At 39.4% G+C, this 19,206-nt stretch overlaps 1 protein-coding gene across 4 annotated transcripts in view; it reads right to left on the bottom strand.

The window, feature by feature from the left end:
• Nucleotides 1-19,206, bottom strand: part of FRY (FRY microtubule binding protein) — a 448,789-nt gene that overhangs the window by 25,534 nt on the left and 404,049 nt on the right. For all 4 annotated transcript variants that reach the window (XM_054528883.2, XM_054528884.2, XM_054528882.2 and 1 more), the window contains 6 exons: nt 18,986-19,060; nt 16,537-16,707; nt 8,900-9,100; nt 8,241-8,402; nt 5,097-5,263; nt 3,353-3,542 (listed from right to left, as the gene is read on the bottom strand). In XM_054528883.2, the coding sequence (XP_054384858.1) occupies nt 3,353-3,542; nt 5,097-5,263; nt 8,241-8,402; nt 8,900-9,100; nt 16,537-16,707; nt 18,986-19,060 (966 nt within the window). The remainder of the gene's footprint in view (nt 1-3,352; nt 3,543-5,096; nt 5,264-8,240; nt 8,403-8,899; nt 9,101-16,536; nt 16,708-18,985; nt 19,061-19,206) is intronic.

Raw genomic sequence — 19,206 nt, 5'->3', positions numbered from 1 at the left:
GGGAAGGGAGAAAGATGTAACGGAAGGCTTTACTAACTGAAGTGACACTCAATCAGGGCTTTGAATGTAACTGGGAGTGTAGCCCAGGGACAACGGGAGATGACCGTTCTATGCAGAAAGTATTGTGCAGGACTGTCAAATTAAGCATGAATAATCCAATAACTCTAATAAAAATGACCATAACAGCCAAACTTAAATATATATTATTAATCATTCTTTAAAAATAGCTTTTAGAGGCCAGGCGCGGTGGCGCATGCCTGTAATCCCAGCACTTTGGGAAGCCAAGGCAGGTGGATCACCTGAGGTCAGGAGTTTGAGACCAGCCTGATCAACATGGTGAAACCTTGTCTTTACTAAAAATACAAAATTAGCTGGGCATCGTGGTGCATGCCTATAATCCCAGCTACTCGGGAGGCTGAGGCAGGAGAATCGCTTGAACCTGGGACGTGGAAGTTGCAGTGAGCTGAGATCGTGCCATTGCACTCTAGCCTGGGCAACAAGAGTGAAACTCCATCTCAAAAAAAAAAAAAAAAAGCTTTTAGAAAAATATAACTAATAAGTTGCTTTGCCTCTCAATCCTTAACATTAAATTTACCTCAAATAGTAGCTTTCTGGTAGTTTGCTTTAAAATTTCAATCTGGCTTAATGTTTAAAGTATTTCTAGAATTCTTATCTTTTAGCAGCCAATTGTTTTCTGTCTTAAGCCTAACATCTCCTCCAGCCCCAAGTTAATCTCAGACATGACATTAATTTGCCCATTCAAGTTTCTACTAGGTTTTCACTTAGAGTAAATTGAAGAAGTTGAAAGAGCACTACAAGTAAGACTCCAAGTGAGCTAGTCCAAGTAGCTATCTGCACTACTGGTACATAATTCTCCAAAAATGGATTATAAGAAGGGCCTCCAGGCTCAAAAGCAGAGTTCATTTTTATGTTAACTAAACATATGTCATCCTGAATTTGAAATTATTTAATGTAGATTATTTCAGTTTTGCCTAACCTTCTGCTCACTAGAATAACCGATTAATAAGTTATCTTTTTTTTTTTTTTTTAATGGAGATGGAGTCTCTCACTTTGTTGCCCAGGCTGGAATGCAGTGGCGCGATCTTGGCTCACTGCAACCTCTGCCTCCCAGGTTCAAGTGATTCTCCAGCCTCAGCCTCCCGAGTAGCTGGGATTACAGGCATGTGCCACCACGCCTGGCTAATTTTGTATTTTTAGTAGAGATGGGTTTTCACCATGTTGGCCAGGCTGGTCTTGAATTCCTGACCTCAGGTGGTCCTCCCACCTCGGCCTCCCAAAGTGTTGGGATTACAGGCGTGAGCCACTGTGCCTGGCTGATTGGCCTGATTCTTAAGGGTTACTAAGTAGGAGGCACCTTCCCATACCATAAAAAGAAATCGCAATGTACAGCAACCTGCTGCAGTGCCATTGACCTCAGAGCTGAACCGAGGTCAAGTGACACTGGCTACTGAAATGCTGAAATGATATTTTTAGGCAGATTTACCTATGGAGTCTCCTACTCCCCAAGACTTCTTAACAACCCATTTAAGAGGGATGTAATTTTAGTTTTGCACTTTTGATATATCATTCCCTATTTTCCTGCCTTTCACTTCAGCCATGGCTCTTCCTGAAGGTGATTAGAGGGCTCCTTCCCTCAGTCCAACGAAATTATTGTCCCTCTTCCATGATCTACTCAACAGAACTCAACAGCTACACAAGTTTAACTAGATTCTAACTGTTCTGTCTGGTCATTCATCCAAAATTCAGGTCTATTCAAACTTGGAACTAGATAGTTCCTTTCCATTTTTTTCCTTTGCATTATCCGTGGGAGTTCTGTCTAATGAGTTATTAAAAATATGCTTAAGAAAATGCTGAAAGAAAAGCATTTTTTATTGTAGAAAAACAGGAAATTGGCCAGGCATGGTGGCTCATGCCTGTAATCCCAGCTACTCGGGAGGCTGAGGCAGGAGAACCGCTTGAACCTGGGAGGCAGAGTGAGCTGAGATCATGCTATTGCACTCCAGCATGGGCGACAGAACAAGATTCTGTCTCCCCACCCCCTAAAAAAATAGGAAATAGAAAAAAAGTAAAAAGAAGGAAATAAAAAACACCCCAAATATCATTACCCTGAAAAGATACAATGATATTCTGGTGTATAATTTTCATTACTTTCTAGGCATTTTAAAAAAAGGAATACTAATCTAGATATATATATATATATACACTTTTTAAACTAGCTTTCTTTTTAACTATAATATGGTAACCATATTTCCACATCAACAAATCTTCCCCTACAACCTCATCTTCGTAGCTTCCAGGCATCATTATTCCCAGCACTGCCATTTTCACAGTCAATATCTGCTTCAAGCTCAGGCATAGGTCTAGTTAACTGCAATGGCCTTCAAAGAGCTCTGATGTTTCTTCACAGTAAGGCATGTTTCTCTCTTTTGCCACCTCCTGCCCCTGCCAATTATTTGAGGAAATTTGGAGCATAAAAGTTTACAGAAAGATGCACAGAGGAGTTAATGGGAAGCAGTCATTGTAAGTATGTTATGAGGTAACAAGTGAGATTTAAGCATGTCCACACGAGACTGCCACAGAGAGCTGTGTACAAGATGCTAGGGTGTCTGGCTGAGGGATTGGAAGTGGGGTTGGAATCCCACCTGCACTCTGCTGGCCAAGTGTGGTACTGCACTCCTCTGGAGGCAGGGACATTCATTACAGTTTACACAAAGACACTATGGACAGTGGGGCTGTGGTTCACACGGGAGAGGCAGTAGTTAGACTGGCCTGATTCTTAAGGGCTACCAAGTAGGCGGCATTTTCCCATTTCATAAAACGAAATCTGCAGTGCACAGCAACCTGCTACAACAGCAAGAATGACTTTTCATCTGTTCAAAAGCAACTCAAGGGAGTAAGCAAGTGTTCACAGCTATGGGTGGCATGCTAAGGAATTCATAGAGTGGGAAATGAGAAAAGACAAGGAAAGGAAAGATAAAAATAATAAAAACAAAAGAGAGGTAAAGGGGGGTGGGATGGAGGATAGGCCTGGCAGAAGATTCCCTTAATGGTCCTGATGTCATGGCTGCTGAGGACTGGTGATGTCAGTAACACCAAGAAAGGCAGGAATGAAAGGTACTTCATGTCAGCCTAAATCATCAATACCATGTTGAGAAGGATGACTAGATTAAGGGTAAATAGAAGAAATTTTAAAGTCAGAGGAAATTTAGGGGTGTCTGGAGGAGAAAATACAGTAGTATAACCCCAGAACAGAAGAACCTCTCCTTAAATTCAAAGTTACCCAGCTCCCCTTAGAAACTAAGTCCTCTGCACCTTCAGTGAGCACACATACCTTAAACAAGGAGGAGAACACATGAAATGTATACACAGCACAGGAGCCGTCTGAGTCGCACATAAGCTGGTTGATGTGGCTGCGCCAGGCCTCCTCGGCATCGTCACAGGCTGCGGGCTGAAAGGCGGCAAGGATGGCTGAGAAGAAGGGCGAGGGAGGGGGAGAGACTCCCCTGTCACCTTCTCCAAAGCTGGAAAAAATGAAAACGACTAAGTCAAGAAGTGATGTCCTTCTCATCCTATACCGGGTTTTATAAATTCTCACGCTGAGAGTCAGCAAAATGAGGTAGCTATTCTACCCACTGTTCCTTTTGAAGTTGCTTTGGGGATTTGGCTTTCATTCGACAGTCACTGTGATTGTTTTTGGTTTGTTTGTTTGTTTTGAGTCTCACTCTGTCGCCCAGGCTGGAGTGCAGTGACGTGATCTCGGCTCACTGCAACCTCTGCCTCGTGGGTTCAAGCAATTCTCGTGCCTCAGTCACCGGAGTAGCTGGGACTACAGGCATGTGCTACCATGCCCAGCAAATATTTGCATTTTTAGTAGAGACAGTATTTCACCATGTTGGCCAGGCTGGTCTTGAATTCCTGGCCTCAAGTGATCCACCCAGCTTGGCCTCCCAAAGTGGTAGGATTACAGGTGTGAGCCACCGCGCCTCGCAAGAGGTCACAGATTCTTTCACGATTCGAGGAAAGAGAATTTGCGCCTCTAGAATTTCTGTGATTCCTCCATTTCTGATTCCCTTTCTATAGACTTGGTACCTCTTTTAGCCTTCAGCAATGCCTCTCACTTTCACAGAGGCTATGCCCCAAAGTAAACCACAGTCCTATGCTTTGGCAGTTTCATTCTTCATTTTTCATTATGAAAAATTATATAAATTTTGAATCTTCTAATTTTTCCTTTCTGGAGGGAGAGTATTAATAAATGCATATGCACAAATGCCTGGAAGACAAAGGTGGAGGGAGACAAGGAAACCAGAGATACGCAGGGAAAGAGAGACAGAGAGGCAGGAAGAAAGAAGAGATAATGAATAAAAAATGAAAGGTCAAATTCTTCTCTAGGTGTTACCTTAACCTTTTCCTTTGATGGACAGACATTGCTCACTGTAACAGAAGGCCTTTGTCTAGCATATCAGAAACTTTTACTTAGTTCTTATTTTCAACTTTCAGAAGAGTAATTTTAGGAACTTGACTTTCTTTTCCTGAAGTAGATCTGTAGCATTATTATTTGTGATTTATTCTAGATGCTGGATTAGTCTAACCTCTGGTGTTTATCTATTTCTCTTCACATTTTTTTTTTCTGTTTCTATATCTCACTAGTCTCAGAAATATCAGCCACCAGGCCAAAAGACACCCACTTAAAGAGTAGGTATTTACTATATAAAGAGCCTCTTGTTCCAGTGTTTTAACCCCAAATGGAAAGAGCTTATTTCCAAGGCTTGCCAAGTCTTGCTTATCTTCAAAGCTTACAAGGTCTGGACCATGTTTCCAGGCTCTTCCTTTGCTTTTTACGTTGCTTTCTGGCATTACGAATTCACATGTAAGTGTCCTTTCTTTGTTCCACACTAGGCCCTATAATGGGATTGGATGACTCTAACTCAGCTGAGAGCCTGCCATGATACATGTTACTTTGGAGTCCTTCATTAGGATGTCCCAGCAGTGCAACTGTGACATTTAACTTGAATGTGAATGCCATATAATGTACCATGCACATTCACACCACTCACATCAGCCAAGGGCTCCATTACCTCGCCAGGGTAAACTGGTCCAGTGCCCGATTGCCTTTTTCTTCCCCCTCAGTCATGTCCAGGCTAAAGCTGTCGCTGCATTCAAAAGCTGCTGGGAGTTCATTGATGGAACTAGAAAGATCATCCTCATGCACGGTGGTGTCCTCCTCCTCACGAACAGCTTCAGCCTGGAAGAATAAAAAGACAAAAGAATCCCCCAATGTGTAAGAAAACATACAGGACAACCTGTTCAACTAAGGAACAAATAAGAGAGACTGAAATGCTGATGGTGATAGAAATGGGGACATTTGTTTTCTAGCTACAGTATAGTCCGTTTCTAGGCTGGACTCAGGAATTCTCTGAAGTACTGTTCATTCTTTATCTTCTTTTCAATCTCTTCCATAATAGTCCCCAAAGGGGCTCTCAGTAGATTTTCATACTTGGGCCATGCTTATAGGGTATGAACGCTAAACTTGGAAACGACCATCAAGACCTCCAATCCAACCTCCACATTTTGCAGATAAGGAAACAATGCTCTAGGTGGGAAAGGGACTTGAAACACTGCTTTTGGATTCAGAACTCCTTCCATTGTCCAAACCCAGCCTTCTAAAGCAAGCCTATCCAGAGTTAATTCTCTAACATAGAACCCCTTTACCAAGGAAATGTAGAATCATCAGGGCCTGGCACAGTAGATGCCCAGGATACCTGTGGTGTGCAAGAGTGATCCAGAGTCCTTTCCTGAGCCTGCTGGGTTGCTCGGTCTTTCCATATAGGGGATCCTCTAAGATCCATTTGCATGTATGCTTTACCCTTGAGAATACCCTCCACAGATAACAGATATGAGTATCTGCTCTTACCTGACTACAAAATGTGGAATGAGCAGGACAATGAAAAGGCTCTAGGGCAGACAGAACCAGGATCAGTGAGAGGCAGGAAAGAGACACAGCAAGTAAAATGGAAAAAGAGGCTGGGTTTGGGCCTGGGCCAGGGGGAAAAGGAGGACTGATTGTTCTTTAGGAGAGGAAGGAAGGCAACTGGATTACAGATCAGAAGGGAGAGGAAGAAAGATGTACATGTTACAGTGAGTCATTTTCTTAAAACAAAAACAAAAGCAAGGCAAAATAGAAGTGTATATGAATTAGAGTTTTATCTCAAGTTAACATCTGTCCACTCATTCAGTGTGTAAATATATACATAAAATATATATATTATACTTTAATTCTAGAATTAATAGGGAAAATTACCAGGAATGGTAAAAATATATTAGGGAAATAAGATATCTCATGTCTTTGGAGGAATTGCTGGTAAATACTGAGTTTGAGAGGTTTATCCATATCTGCTTTTTGAAACTACAGTGCTGCCAATGAGGCTGGCCACTGGTGCCTGGTCTAGATTATTAGTGTACATACACTTAATCCATTAGAGAAGGGATGAGTTCTTATTAAAATACATTTTATTTTCTCTAATATCATAGCTATATCAAACATTGCAGAAATGCAACTTATGTGAAAAACAGGGATAGCTCTTCAGGAATGGGACTCGACTTTTCCTTGGTAGGATGAGATCTATTATGTAGGTATTACTTTCTTTTTCTTTTCTTTTTTCTTTTTTCTTTTTTCGAGATGGAGTCTTGCTCTGCTGCCCAGGCTGGAGTGCAGTGGTGCGATCTCAGCTACCTGTAACCTCTGCCTCCCGGGTTCAAGCAATTCTCTGCCTCAGCCTCCTGAGTAGCTGGGATTACAGGCACCGCCACCATGACAGGTTAATTTTTTTGTGTTTTTAGTAGAGACAGGTTTTCACCATCTTGGCCAGGCTGGTCTTGAACTCCTGACCTTGTGATCCACCCGCCTCGGCCTCCCAAAGTGCTGGCTGGGATTACAGGTGTGAGCCAAAGTGCCTGGCCTTAGGTAGTACTTTCTATGAGAAATCTATATGTTTTTAGCATTCAAAATAGAAAAATGGAGAAAATGACCATATTGACATTGAGAAATATCAAATGCACATATATTTTGTGATGTTTTTTCTATGAAATTTAATTTCATAATCTTAGAATTTTAACTTAGACAACTTTTCTTTCTGGGCTTTTTGTTTTTTTTTTTTTTTTCTTTTGGCTAAAAAAGAACTCTGCTAATTCCAAGAATCCTGATTGTAGTACCTTTGCAATGAGGCAATCTTAGAAATAATTACTATTTAAGCTTCAATATTTTTAGGTAATTGTAACTTGGTGATTGCCGTTGGTTTAAAGTGCATAGATTTTCCTAGATTTCTGATCTATTTTTTACTATGCTATCAGAGAATATAGAATAGCCAATATTATATTTTTCCATTAGAAGTGTCAGAAGGAATATACTTTTATGAAAATTTTTTTGATTTTATTTTTTCTTTTGAACTTGCACAACCATAACCAAACTCATGATAAAGAGTGCTTGACTCTGTCTTAACAGCAATAGATTATTTTGGTATTTCTACTATAAGGAAATACAATTCTATACTGATGGGCATAGATGTGGGCATAGCATGCAAGTGGATGGTTTTCAGGACATTTTAATAAAATAAACTTTAAATGAAATATATACTGTTAGATTTTTTCTAATTAAGAAAATTACATCCATTAGTTACTTTTCTCCTCGCAGACTCTGGGGAGAAGAGTTTTGTGCGAATCTGGCATAAGACTGTGATTGACATTAAAAATTCTGATAGTATGCCAAAAGGCAAGCACTGAATCAATATACAAATTGTATAATTGTTTCCTACATAGGAAAAAATTCCCCCAAATATGTGCATACACCCACACCTCACTTAGCATATTGTTTTATAAAATTCATGACAAAGATCAGCAGTTTCCCAGTCACAGCCATCTCAGACATACACCACTGGTTTTGCCATCTACCAGCAGTGTTCATGCAAAACGGCTCATTTTAAAAAGACCTCAAATCAAGTCTTTCAGCCAAGAAGAAGATGGCTGCTCAAGTTTGTGGGGGTAAAACAACTTCAAAACATAGGCTCAGGTGCACAAACTTCTATTATTTTAAAAAAAAGAGAAAGAAAAAGATAAAGATAGTCTTTCTACTTGAGACCTCTTAAGAATTCTCAGAAAATTGGAAGTGTTTTTTTTTTTAAGAGTTTTAAGGGAAGTACAAATCATCATTGTTAAAATCTCTTCACCTTTGAACCCTCAGAAATCTGCAGATTATTCATATCAGGCAAGGAAGCATCAAAGCTGGACATTCTGGTATTAAAGGAATGAGGTTCTGCAGCGGTCGAGTCACAGGCTGCGGTGAGCAGCTCCATGGGATTCGTCTCTTCAGAGGGGGAGAGAGTCATGATCTGTTTAAAAAGCAAAGGAAATTAAACATAGTATGAAGTTCCCATTCTTTAAAAGCTCCAATTATTCTCTAGTTGTTGGTTAATACGTCTTTATTTTTTAACTTCCACATTTCACCATTATTGGGCCTTAAACATAGCAGCTAGTAATCCAGGTATTTTCAGATAATTACATCAAAACATCTGTCATGTCTCCGCACTTTAGAGATCTGGGGAATTTTTAAAAAGATTCCAGAATCATAAAAGGTATTTGGGAAAAATCTAGGCCTTAACAGATCTGGTGGCTTTCAGGGTGAATCACATGGACCCCAGTCTTTGTTTCCATCTGCAACCTACAGAGAAGACTCTGCCAGCTAGAACCCATATGACACCACCTGACAATTCTGATTTTAGTTCAGCAGCTGTGGAAAGTTTCCTTAGCTGCAACTGGAAACTATCCTCCTGCATTAGTTAGAAAAAATAAGCCTCCCAATTCTTAGAGTGGGAGAGCCGCTACTTACTAGGTCTGAGTGCTCCAGGATCTGGCTGGCTGTGAGGTCCTCCTCCTCAGATGATTCATCGGAGTCCTCATGGTGCATTTTATTCAGGCTGGGAGTGCTTCCTGACAGTTGGCGCTCCTCCAGAATCTGCATATCACACTTATCCAGGCTGTCCAGAGAACGTCTGCGCACTCCCCAGTTGAAATTGTCCATACTCTCACCCTGAAATCACACCATCAGCTGGTTTTTTTATGCCAAAATCCTCTTGCACTCACATGTTCACACATTCAATTAGTCATAGCTTGGGAACAAATATTGTCATTATTAACTCTTAGGCCCTCATCGACTTTGGTATCAAAACTTTTGTTTACCCGATAGGAAAAGTAGTAAAAGCACACCATTTTCATGTAAACTCATGTGAAGTCGTAGGTAGAAGTGATTACATACTTTTCCTTGGCATGGTGGGTATAATTACATTTTTTAAAAAGTTGATTTTGGTAAACCCTACCGATGATCTGTGTTTTCAAAAATCTGTAAGAAAGAGACCATTAGTATGAAAACTTCAAAAGAGGTGTCACCCACTCCCACCACCCTGAGGTCGGCCCCTGTTTAGTACTGTTTTCAGAAGGAGAAAAAAGTAGGAGCTATGCTGCTTGTAGCACATTCCAGAATCCTTTGGGTATTTAGTGGAAGAGCATTAGGTAAACATTCCAGCCTATTTCTGCCACAGCGATTTTCACAGATACAATGCAGAGTTAAAGACTATCAGAGCAGCTGGGCAAAGTCTGATAGATCATGCACTATGCAGAGGTCAGAGTGGCACCACCTTAAATTTGCTTTAGGCTCATCTTTAAATAATTGTCCCAGTGTAGAAAATTGTTACTTTCCTGGACTCAGTACTAAATATTATTATTATTATTTTTTGAGATGGAGTCTCACACTGTCGCCCTGGCTGGAGTGCAACAGCGGCTCACTGCAACCTCCACCTCCCAGGTTCACGCCATTCTCCTGCCTCAGCCTTCCGATTAGTTGAGATTACAGGCACGTGCCACCACACCCAGCTAATTTTCTGTATTTTTAGTAGAGACAGAGTTTCACTATGTTGGCCAGACTGGTCTCGATCACCTGACCTCGTGATCCACCTGCCTTTGCCTCCCAAAGTGCTGGGATTACAGGCGTGAGCCACCACACCCGGCCTATTACTGTTTTTTTTTTTTTTTCTTTTGAGACAGAGTCTTGCTGTTGCCCAGGCTGGAGTGGTGCAGTGGCGCGATCTCAGCTCGCTGCAACCTCCACCTTCCGGGTTCCATGTCAGGCTAATTTTTGGTATTTTTAGTAGAGACGGGATTTTGCCATGTTGCCAGGCTGGTCTTGAACTCCTGACCTCAAGTGATCCACCCGCCTCGACCTCCCAAAATGCTGAGATTACAGGCATGAGCCACTGCACCCGGCCCCAAATATTATAGTTGATTTGTATATTTTGAATTACTGAGAACTAGCTTAAGTGGCTATGTAAGTGTTAAAGAAAGCTTTTAGTTGCATTCAGACTTTCTCTACAAACCATCAGTTAATAAATAAGTGTATTTGACTAACATAACTTTTTTTTCTAGAAATGGATTTGGGTTTTATTTTTCTCTCTGTTAAGATAGGAATAAAGGAAGAAAAATATTAGTCAGCTGACTGATACGCAAATTTTAACCTAAACAAATGATCTGACAAAATCTAGTACAGAATCTTTTCATTTACTGGTAATTTGAAACACTGCCTGATGGTTCATTGGAATAAAATAAAACAACTTTTTCTGATGAGAGCTCAGTGAACAACATAATATGAGAGATGTGAGTTACTGTTAAACTTATGAGCATTATCATTTATTAATTTCCCTCTGTTTTAAAGCAGAGGGTCATGTCTGTCTCCTAGTGAAACAAGCTTGCCATTCTCACAGATCTGTCATATAACAGAGGCATAGCTTTTTCAAAGTCTGCTTGGGCTATTCATGGTAGAAGGCAACAAGCACAAATCCTAAGCACAGTCTGGATAAGATATAGAAATTATCATTATTCATCCTCACATATGATATTTATGATTGCTCTTAGGGCTGTTTGATTATAAAAAAGAATGAAGACTCAGAATATTGTTTCTAACATCCAGTATCTGCTATGATAAATTACCACAATATTTTTTTTCTTTTTTTCTGGTGGAAAATGGCTAACTGTTGTATTGGGATTTTAAAAATAGCCACTGCAGTGAGAAAATAAAAAAAATACCTGAAAGAGGCAAAAGTTCTGGGAAGAAAAGAAAACCCAACGTGTAAAGAAAGGAAGAAAATACAGAAAAATCAGAATACTAACTATACAGAGTAAAAAGAGAAGAATGTGAAAATTATAGGGACAAATATACAAACACAAATTCACAAAACTGACTCTCTTCTGCCAAATGACTGGAAGGGTTGGATGAACTATCTTAGGCAGCGATTCTGGAGGTCTCCCATGCTGCACCTGAGACAGAACCATGAGCTTGCAGAGGAATACAGACATCCAGGTGGGAGAAGGCTACACCAGGCACAGGTCACTGCTAGTGCTGATTTGGTGGCAGCTCTGGTGAAGACCTGAATCAATCAGGTATGAAAATAGGGAGGCAGGGAAAGCTGTTCTTGCAGGAATAAGGTTTGGCTGTCTTGCTGGAAGGTGTAATATCTCCATTAGAAGCAAGAGTGTTGAAATGGTTCCCCTGGTGGTGGCTGAGAGGTTGAGATGATGGAACAACGTTGCAGTCCGGCCCAGGTAAAGTCCATGGTGATTAAAACTCAACCAGGCTTTCTCAGCATGGCCCTAGTAGGAGACCCACCCTCCATCCTTCCTCTCCCCCAAATGTCAGATTTGTATTTTACGTTACATACAAAGTGAAAAGTCAAAACAGTTTCCTATATGTGAGAAAATGCAGAGGATGGCTAGTCCAGATGAACACTCTGTATATGTCAGTTATCAAACTTAAAAACCACTCAGGATTTACACTGAGATGGGAAAGTATGAATGATTAAACATTCTAGAAATGTTAGAAATACTATTTTTTGACACATATTTTTTCATATCGGAATTCTGTCAAACAAGAATTATTGTTGAAGAAATTTGGGTGCATTGTGGTCAAAATATACTCCCCCAAATGTTCTACTTAGAGTAAGTCTGATATACGTAGATAGAGACTGATCGTAGGTCACTTTGCCCAGGATGATCCTGGTTTTAATGCCTGTGGTTTGGGCATAAATATTATTAGTATCCCCTTTTACTTTTAAAAGGGCCCTGGTTTGGATGAAAAGTTACCTAGTCACTACGCAGAGATAGAGATAGCCTTTAATTCCTGGGGGAAAAAAAGATTCAATTGAAAGTATATATGGTATATAGTTAGATGCAAATTGTTAATTTCACTTTTTTTTTTTTTTTTGAGACAGAGTCTTGCTCTGTTGCCCAGGCTGGAGTGCAGTGGCATGATCTTGGCTCACTGCAACTTCTGCCTCTTGGGTTCAAGGGATTCTTCTGCCTCAGCCTCCCAGGTAGCTGGGATTACAGGCGTGCACCTCCAGGCATGGCTAATTTTTATATTTTTAGTAGAGACAGGGTTTCGCCATGTTGGCTAGGCTGGTCTTGAACTCCTGGCCTCAGGTGATCTGGCACCTCAGCCTCCCAAAATGCTGGGATTACAGGTGGGAGCCATCTTACCCGGTGATTTCAGTTTTAATACAAGAATTTAACAATAAAACTCATCCAGTTGTGCAACCACTTAATGAGAAATGATAGGATTGCCATAGATCAGATTTGAAAACTCCACTTCTCTGAGATATAATCATGCAACTTTCAGAACTAGGCATATAAAGTTTTAAAAAATGTATTTACATTTCAGAAAAGATTTCCATACTAGAGCAGCCAAGAAAAATACCTCTTATATCACACACCTAAATGGAAATATGCACGCAAAGAAGCATATATATTCTGGAAGGGAGGAAAAAAGCAATTATGTTGTTATAAATCTGCAAAGATGCAAAACATCTACTAGCATATTTGAATTAAAAACAGCATCATCTTACCTGAAGTTCCTGGGTAGCAGATTGAATGAGCAGAAAAACAAACAAAAGGTCTATTTACAATGATTATATTAAAGATACTCAAGAACATTTCTCTTAGTGTTAACACAACATTAACTAACAGTGCTAACAATACACACTTCAGTAGGTGCACCTTAAAAGAAAAAGTAAATATACACTAACTCCAAAGAGAAAAATCAACATTAAACATCAGAAATTCCAAATCCTTTGGCTGTGGATGATAGAGCTGGGATAACAAATCATTACTACAATTTCTGAAATAGCTTTCTACCTCTGTGACAACTTTGGTCTCCTCAACACTTTTTTTTTTTTTGGAATGCCTAAATATGTATTCGTGAGAAAACTGTTAAATGTTATGGGAACATGAATGAAGGTTATCAACTGGAAACAAAGGTAGCATCACCTGAGCCTGTTCACAAAGCTGAAAGTGTTTGTGATCATGATGCTTACTGTTCATATGCAATTAATAGCAAAGACCCAACACCTTTTAAAGATTCTAAAAAGTTCAAGGGCAAACTCTTGTAGATATCACTCAGTAAATTCTGAGACCAATGAAAAGGAATAGATATGACAAAATGACTTGTCTTTCTTTTTTTGACAACTGTGTTTTGATCTAAACACCAAGTATGCCTAACTTTATCAGATGAAGATATACTAAAATTATTCACCAATGACAGTACGAGGAGACTAACATTTACAATGACAACTATATGCCTGACACTTTGCTAGACACTATACATAGGTTATTTTATTTAATCCTCATGTCAGCTCTACAGGCAGGTAGAGGTTGAGTATGCCTTATTCAAAATGCTTGGGACCAGAGGTGTTTCGGATTTCAGATTTTTAAAAATTTTTGAAATATTTGCATATACATAATGAGATATCTTGGGGATGGGACCTAAGTCTAAACATGAAATTTGTTTATGTTTCACATACACCTTAAATACACAGCTTGAAGATAATTTTATACAATTTTAAATAATTTTGTGCATGAAACAAAGTTTTGACTGCATTTTGACTATGACCTGTAACATGAGGTCAGGTGTAGAATCTTTCAGTTGTGATGTCGTGTTAGTGTTCAAAAAGTTTAGAATTTTGGAGCATTTCAGATTTTGAATTTTCAGATGAGGAATGCTCAACCTGTATTCTTATACCCACTTAATAGACAAAGAAGTGGAAAGCAAGAGGAATTGCATGCTTAAGGTCATATAGCTAAGGTCAGTGGCAGAGGTGAAATTCAAACCTGGAGCTGTTGGACTCTGAAGTCCAGGCATCTTCACTCTTCTACTCCAAGAATGCTAGAATCCCTTATTGTGATTTTATTGGGAAGTAGCAAAACATTCTCAAATGCCTTATTTTATTTGGATAAAATGTACACTCTCAGCCTCGTGAGTTTCTTCTTCTAAATTTTTTTTTTTTTTTGGACACAGGGTCTCACTCTGTCATCCAGTCTGAGTGCAGTGGTGCAATCACGGCTCACTGCAGCCTTGACCTCCTGGTCTCAAGCGGTACTCCCACCTCAGCCTCCCGAGAAGCTGGGACCACAGGCATGTGCTATCACACCTGGCTAATTTTAATTTTTGTAGAGACAGGGTCTTGCTATGTTGCCCAGGCTGGTCTTAAACCCCTGGACACAAGTGATCCTCTAGGATGCCTCAGGCTCCAAGAGTGCTGGGATTACAGGTGTGAGCCACTGTGCCCTGCCAGTTTCTTATAAAATCCTAGCAATGAAAGATAAAATAATCACTGTGATTTTTTAGTTATTGCTGGCTAGGACAATAAAGAGAATACCAGAAAAAAAGATGTAGTATTCCTTATTTCTTGTCCCTGAAAAACATTAGTATAATATTTATTTTTAAGTAATGGGCACCCCAGATTTTTCCTTCCTTTATTTTGATAGAAATTAAATTTGTGAGCTGTTCTGAAATTGTGTTGGATTACTTCGCTTTACATCATTCCTGCTAGGTAGTTTCACATAATATTTCTCTCTGGCCGAGACAGGAAATGATGCCTCTCTTGCTTCATCCGTTTTTTCCTTCCCTTGTATAACTTCCAGAGGGAAACAGGTGTCCAAGCTTGAATTTTAACCGAAGAGCAAACATTAGGTCAGTTGTCAGATCAGGGAGCTGGTCCTTTGACACTAGCTGAACTCTGAGCTCTGTCTCAGAGACATTTTTGAAAGTATTCAAAACAGTTGTATTTTGCTTTAGACTTAAAACAATCCTCACTGCATTCAGTGAATGCTTTCTCTAGCATTTATTATGGATCATAGAAACCTGCAATACTTTTTATTGGTTCTTAAGCAATTCAAGGTGAAAATTAAGCTGGCAGTTATTTTAAGGATACATTATAGTAGTGCCTTTATACTGCTTAAGGACTGGGTCTGCTAAACTTGTTTTACAGGGAAAGAATTGGTGAAAAACACCTTCTTTATTCCAAGGACATGATTCTCTCCTGCTGGGGCAGACATCCAGGGTCATCAGTGGTCCAGGAAGGACGAAAGCAAAGGGCTCTTTGGCTTCAATTAGACATAAGTGGGTTGGTCAGTAATAAAATCCTTTTAGGGAAGGTAAGCAGCTACTTGAAGCATCATTTCCCACAAGCCTGTAGTTAAGTAAGGAGGTGCTTACCTACTGCAGGAAATCCTAAACTTGGGATCTGGGTCTGCCTCCTCAATTGTAAGACTAGCAGAGAGTCGTTTGGGAAATCTGGTGCAGTTAAACATGAGCTTGACAACACCATGAGCCAAGTTCCTAATCAGGCACCTTTATATCATCCAATCTCACTTAAGTGAACTGTTTTGATCCCATGAGGCAAAAGACTGCCTCTCAGGTGGAACATGCCTCTAAGCTACTGAAATGAAGGTGACTGACAGGTGATGCTCCTCCTCTCAATACCTGTTTTCGCAAACATGATTCATAGCTGAAAGTATCTTATTACCATGATTATCATCCAAAATAAACGAATCTGCATTTGCCCACTGAGACTTGAATTTGGCTGCCCCAGTGTCTAGAACACCAGCCACCGAGCTAAGCAGAGCAAAGAGCTCTCTTGTGTGCGTTGTATTTTGTTTCCAGTTCTAACGATTTCATCAAGCACAAAAATGTTTGATCCCTCAGGCTCTGGTCTCATGTTGTAGCAGGCAAGCTTTGAAGGAATTGAATTAGAGAAACTTCACATTAGAAATGATTAAATGCTTAGCATATTTTACCCAGGTACCAGTGAACAGGCTAAGAACTGAAATGTTTTCTGTGATTTTTTTTTAAGTCCAGCTTGGGACTACACACACACATACAGTCTTTGTGTGGTCATTAAAACTCAGGTCTTTGCCATTTAGAAATAACTTGGCAGCTTTTGCCGTGGGCTCAGACAGGAAGGGCGTGGTAACTTTTGCCAAAGTTTAGCTGCTGTACTTTGAATAAGTTGATTCAAAATAAAGTTTACAACTTTCCAATTAAAGATCTTGTTACAAAAACTCATTATTTAGCAGGTAAAAAGAACAGTTTCATTAGTCAAGGAAAAGGGTGCGGGGATTATTTTTACAGAGAATACACCGTACCTCTCCATCCTCCAGCTCCACATCTAGGAAGTCGAAGTCTCTGAAGACTCTAAACTGCTGCTCGCTGTTTGTGTCATCCATGTTCTCCTGCTCTCGGGCGCCGTCCTCAGAAGATACCAAGCTTGTCTGGTGCTCAAGCAGATCCAGATCCCCACACGATGAAAAAATCACCTGCGAATCAAGAGTCCACTCCTGAGAAACTGTTCTCCCTTTGGTTGTTTGTGCTATGAAAAATTGTAATTGGCTCTTCATAGCACTGTATTTCCAGTACACACCTAATTCCTTCAGTGGGTATTTTTAGAATGTTCTTTTATTATTTATGTTGGACAGGTGCCTTCAGATTAAACTCGTGGCAAAGACGCAAGTTCATGCACCAGGAAAATGTTCAAGAATCATGTCGCTGCTTCTTAATGGATGAAGACTGTATACTACCTGTGTGTGTGTATGTGTGTGTGTGTGTGTGTTTGTAAACTGGAGCAGTCAGGAAAATGTCCCACTGTTTCTGAACTGATTAGAGTTAGAAATTGTACACGTTTACACACATATATCAAATACATATAAATAATATTTTAAGGACTGATACCAAGATATGTTATTGTAGAATGAATGTGGGAACAAAGGATTTAACCCTTTTAGAGATAAACCAGCAATTGATAAGAAATAAAAAAACAGAAGCCAAAAATTACAATACTTGTCCATAGAAGAGTAGGTGAGTAACCAGGCCCATAACTTATACTTAAATTCCTCTCCTGTAGATTTAAACAAAATAAAACATTTTTTACTATTAAAATCTTTAGTATGTTAATGTTTTAAAATTAACTTCTATGTTTAGGTTCTTTTCACTGACCCATTTTGGTAGAACTTGGTATATAATAAACTGTAAATGAGAGTAAATGTTTTGCTATCCAGCCTCTACTGAACATAGATTGATATTAAAGAAAATTAATAGTATTCTTCGTATAACCATTATAATGTCTTAGTTGTCCTTGAAAAGTAGGCAAAATTATTTATAAGAATTTAAATACAATAAACATCTCTCAAAAGTAGAAAGAGTGAATGGATTTCAAGTGTACTTTTTTCCCCTAGTGTTTAAGAATAGTATATGATGCATGTGATAGCCTCTCATTATAGCACCTGATACACAGTTTTACACAGGGATTGCAAATGGGTATGTGAGATAAAGAGCCCTGAGCATTAGTCAACTCGTCAGTGAGAGATGAGACATGAGATTTCTGATTTCCTCAGCTGAAGGCTGTCTTTCCTAGTTAGTGCTGCTTCTCTTATTTGTAATGTACTCCAGGTAAATATTTTAGCTGAAAAGGCCTTAGCACAGGGCAGACAGCATGAGTCTGAAGGAGAAAGTGCCAACCACAATGGCGGTAAGAAGTAGGCCTTGTTGGCAGTGCTGCATTGCAAAGGAAAAACATACTTGTGTCTCTTCGCTGTGGGCTAGGAGTCTCTATCTGCCTCTGCCACTGTCCCCTCTGTCCTAAATACTGTCACAGGAGCCGCAGAAAACCCACTGATCAATAACACCAAAAAAGTGACTTAAATGGAGGCCCAGCTTAGCTGATGGCTGGCTGGGGTGCTTTCCCAGACTATAAGAAATATCACTTTGTACTTTTGCAAGTATTTATGAGCCTCTAATATTTCACCTGCTCATGAACTATGTGTTAGTGGATCCATTTTGAAATTTAAAAATAGCTCCACCGAGAAATGTGTTTGTTAATTCTTACTTCAGTTGAGAAATTATTTAGTTTGTGATTTCTTTTTCATAAATAATAAATATTCTGTGATACAGGTGAAACAAAAATACCTGGTGAAACCAGCAGACACTTCTATTGTTTTTGTTATACTCCCATACACAATTCAAATTTTTCTAAATTTTACAAAAGCTTCCGAAGTTTACTTATAATTCTTCAATCGTCCATTCATTCAAAAGCGTGATGGTATGATGTTTGTTTTATTCTTAGTTTTTTATTGTAACATCAGTGGAAGTTTATATGCAAAGAAACATATTATTTTCATCTTTATTGTATGTGGGTAAGATAAGGACATGAGAGTAAGAAGCATGTGTACAGAGAGTAAAATTATATCCAAGAGATATGAGCATATATGTCATACATGGTGGTGAGTAGAGATTATCATTTATGTTGTAAGAAAGTCTGGGCATATTTATAAAAAAAATCCAAGAAATTAAGAAAATGAAAAGAAACAGTATTCACAGACAAACGAGCGAACAGCCAGCAAGATCTTTCATTGTTTCTGAACTCAGTGTGATTAAAAATCATGGTGTGGGGAGAAATAGTCCAGGGGTTTGCTCAAGACAGTGGCTATCATACTTGTCATTCACAGTTGAATCCTCTAAATTATATGACCAAAGGCAAAAACAGACCAGTGAAAAAGGAGATACGACACCAAAATAACTATGACACATGACAGAACTTACTGATGGGTTTTTGCTCAATCCTACTTCTTGGCCACACAGAGAAAGGACATGCACCAACTTCTCTTTTGTTCTCTTCTGGAAAAGAAACACAAGGCAGGTTTCGTTATGCGGTCCTGTGAGCAAATCTGCTCTAATTTTCTAGCCACTAGCCATACAGGGCAATAGCACTTGACATATAGACAGAACTGAGATGTAAAATACACAAAGGTATGAAAAAAGAA

This window comes from Pongo abelii, chromosome 14 (genome assembly GCF_028885655.2).
Source record: "Pongo abelii isolate AG06213 chromosome 14, NHGRI_mPonAbe1-v2.0_pri, whole genome shotgun sequence".
Classification (NCBI taxonomy): Eukaryota; Metazoa; Chordata; class Mammalia; order Primates; family Hominidae; genus Pongo; species Pongo abelii.
Note: the sequence above shows the minus strand (reverse complement) of the source record. Positions and strands in the feature narration are given on the sequence as shown.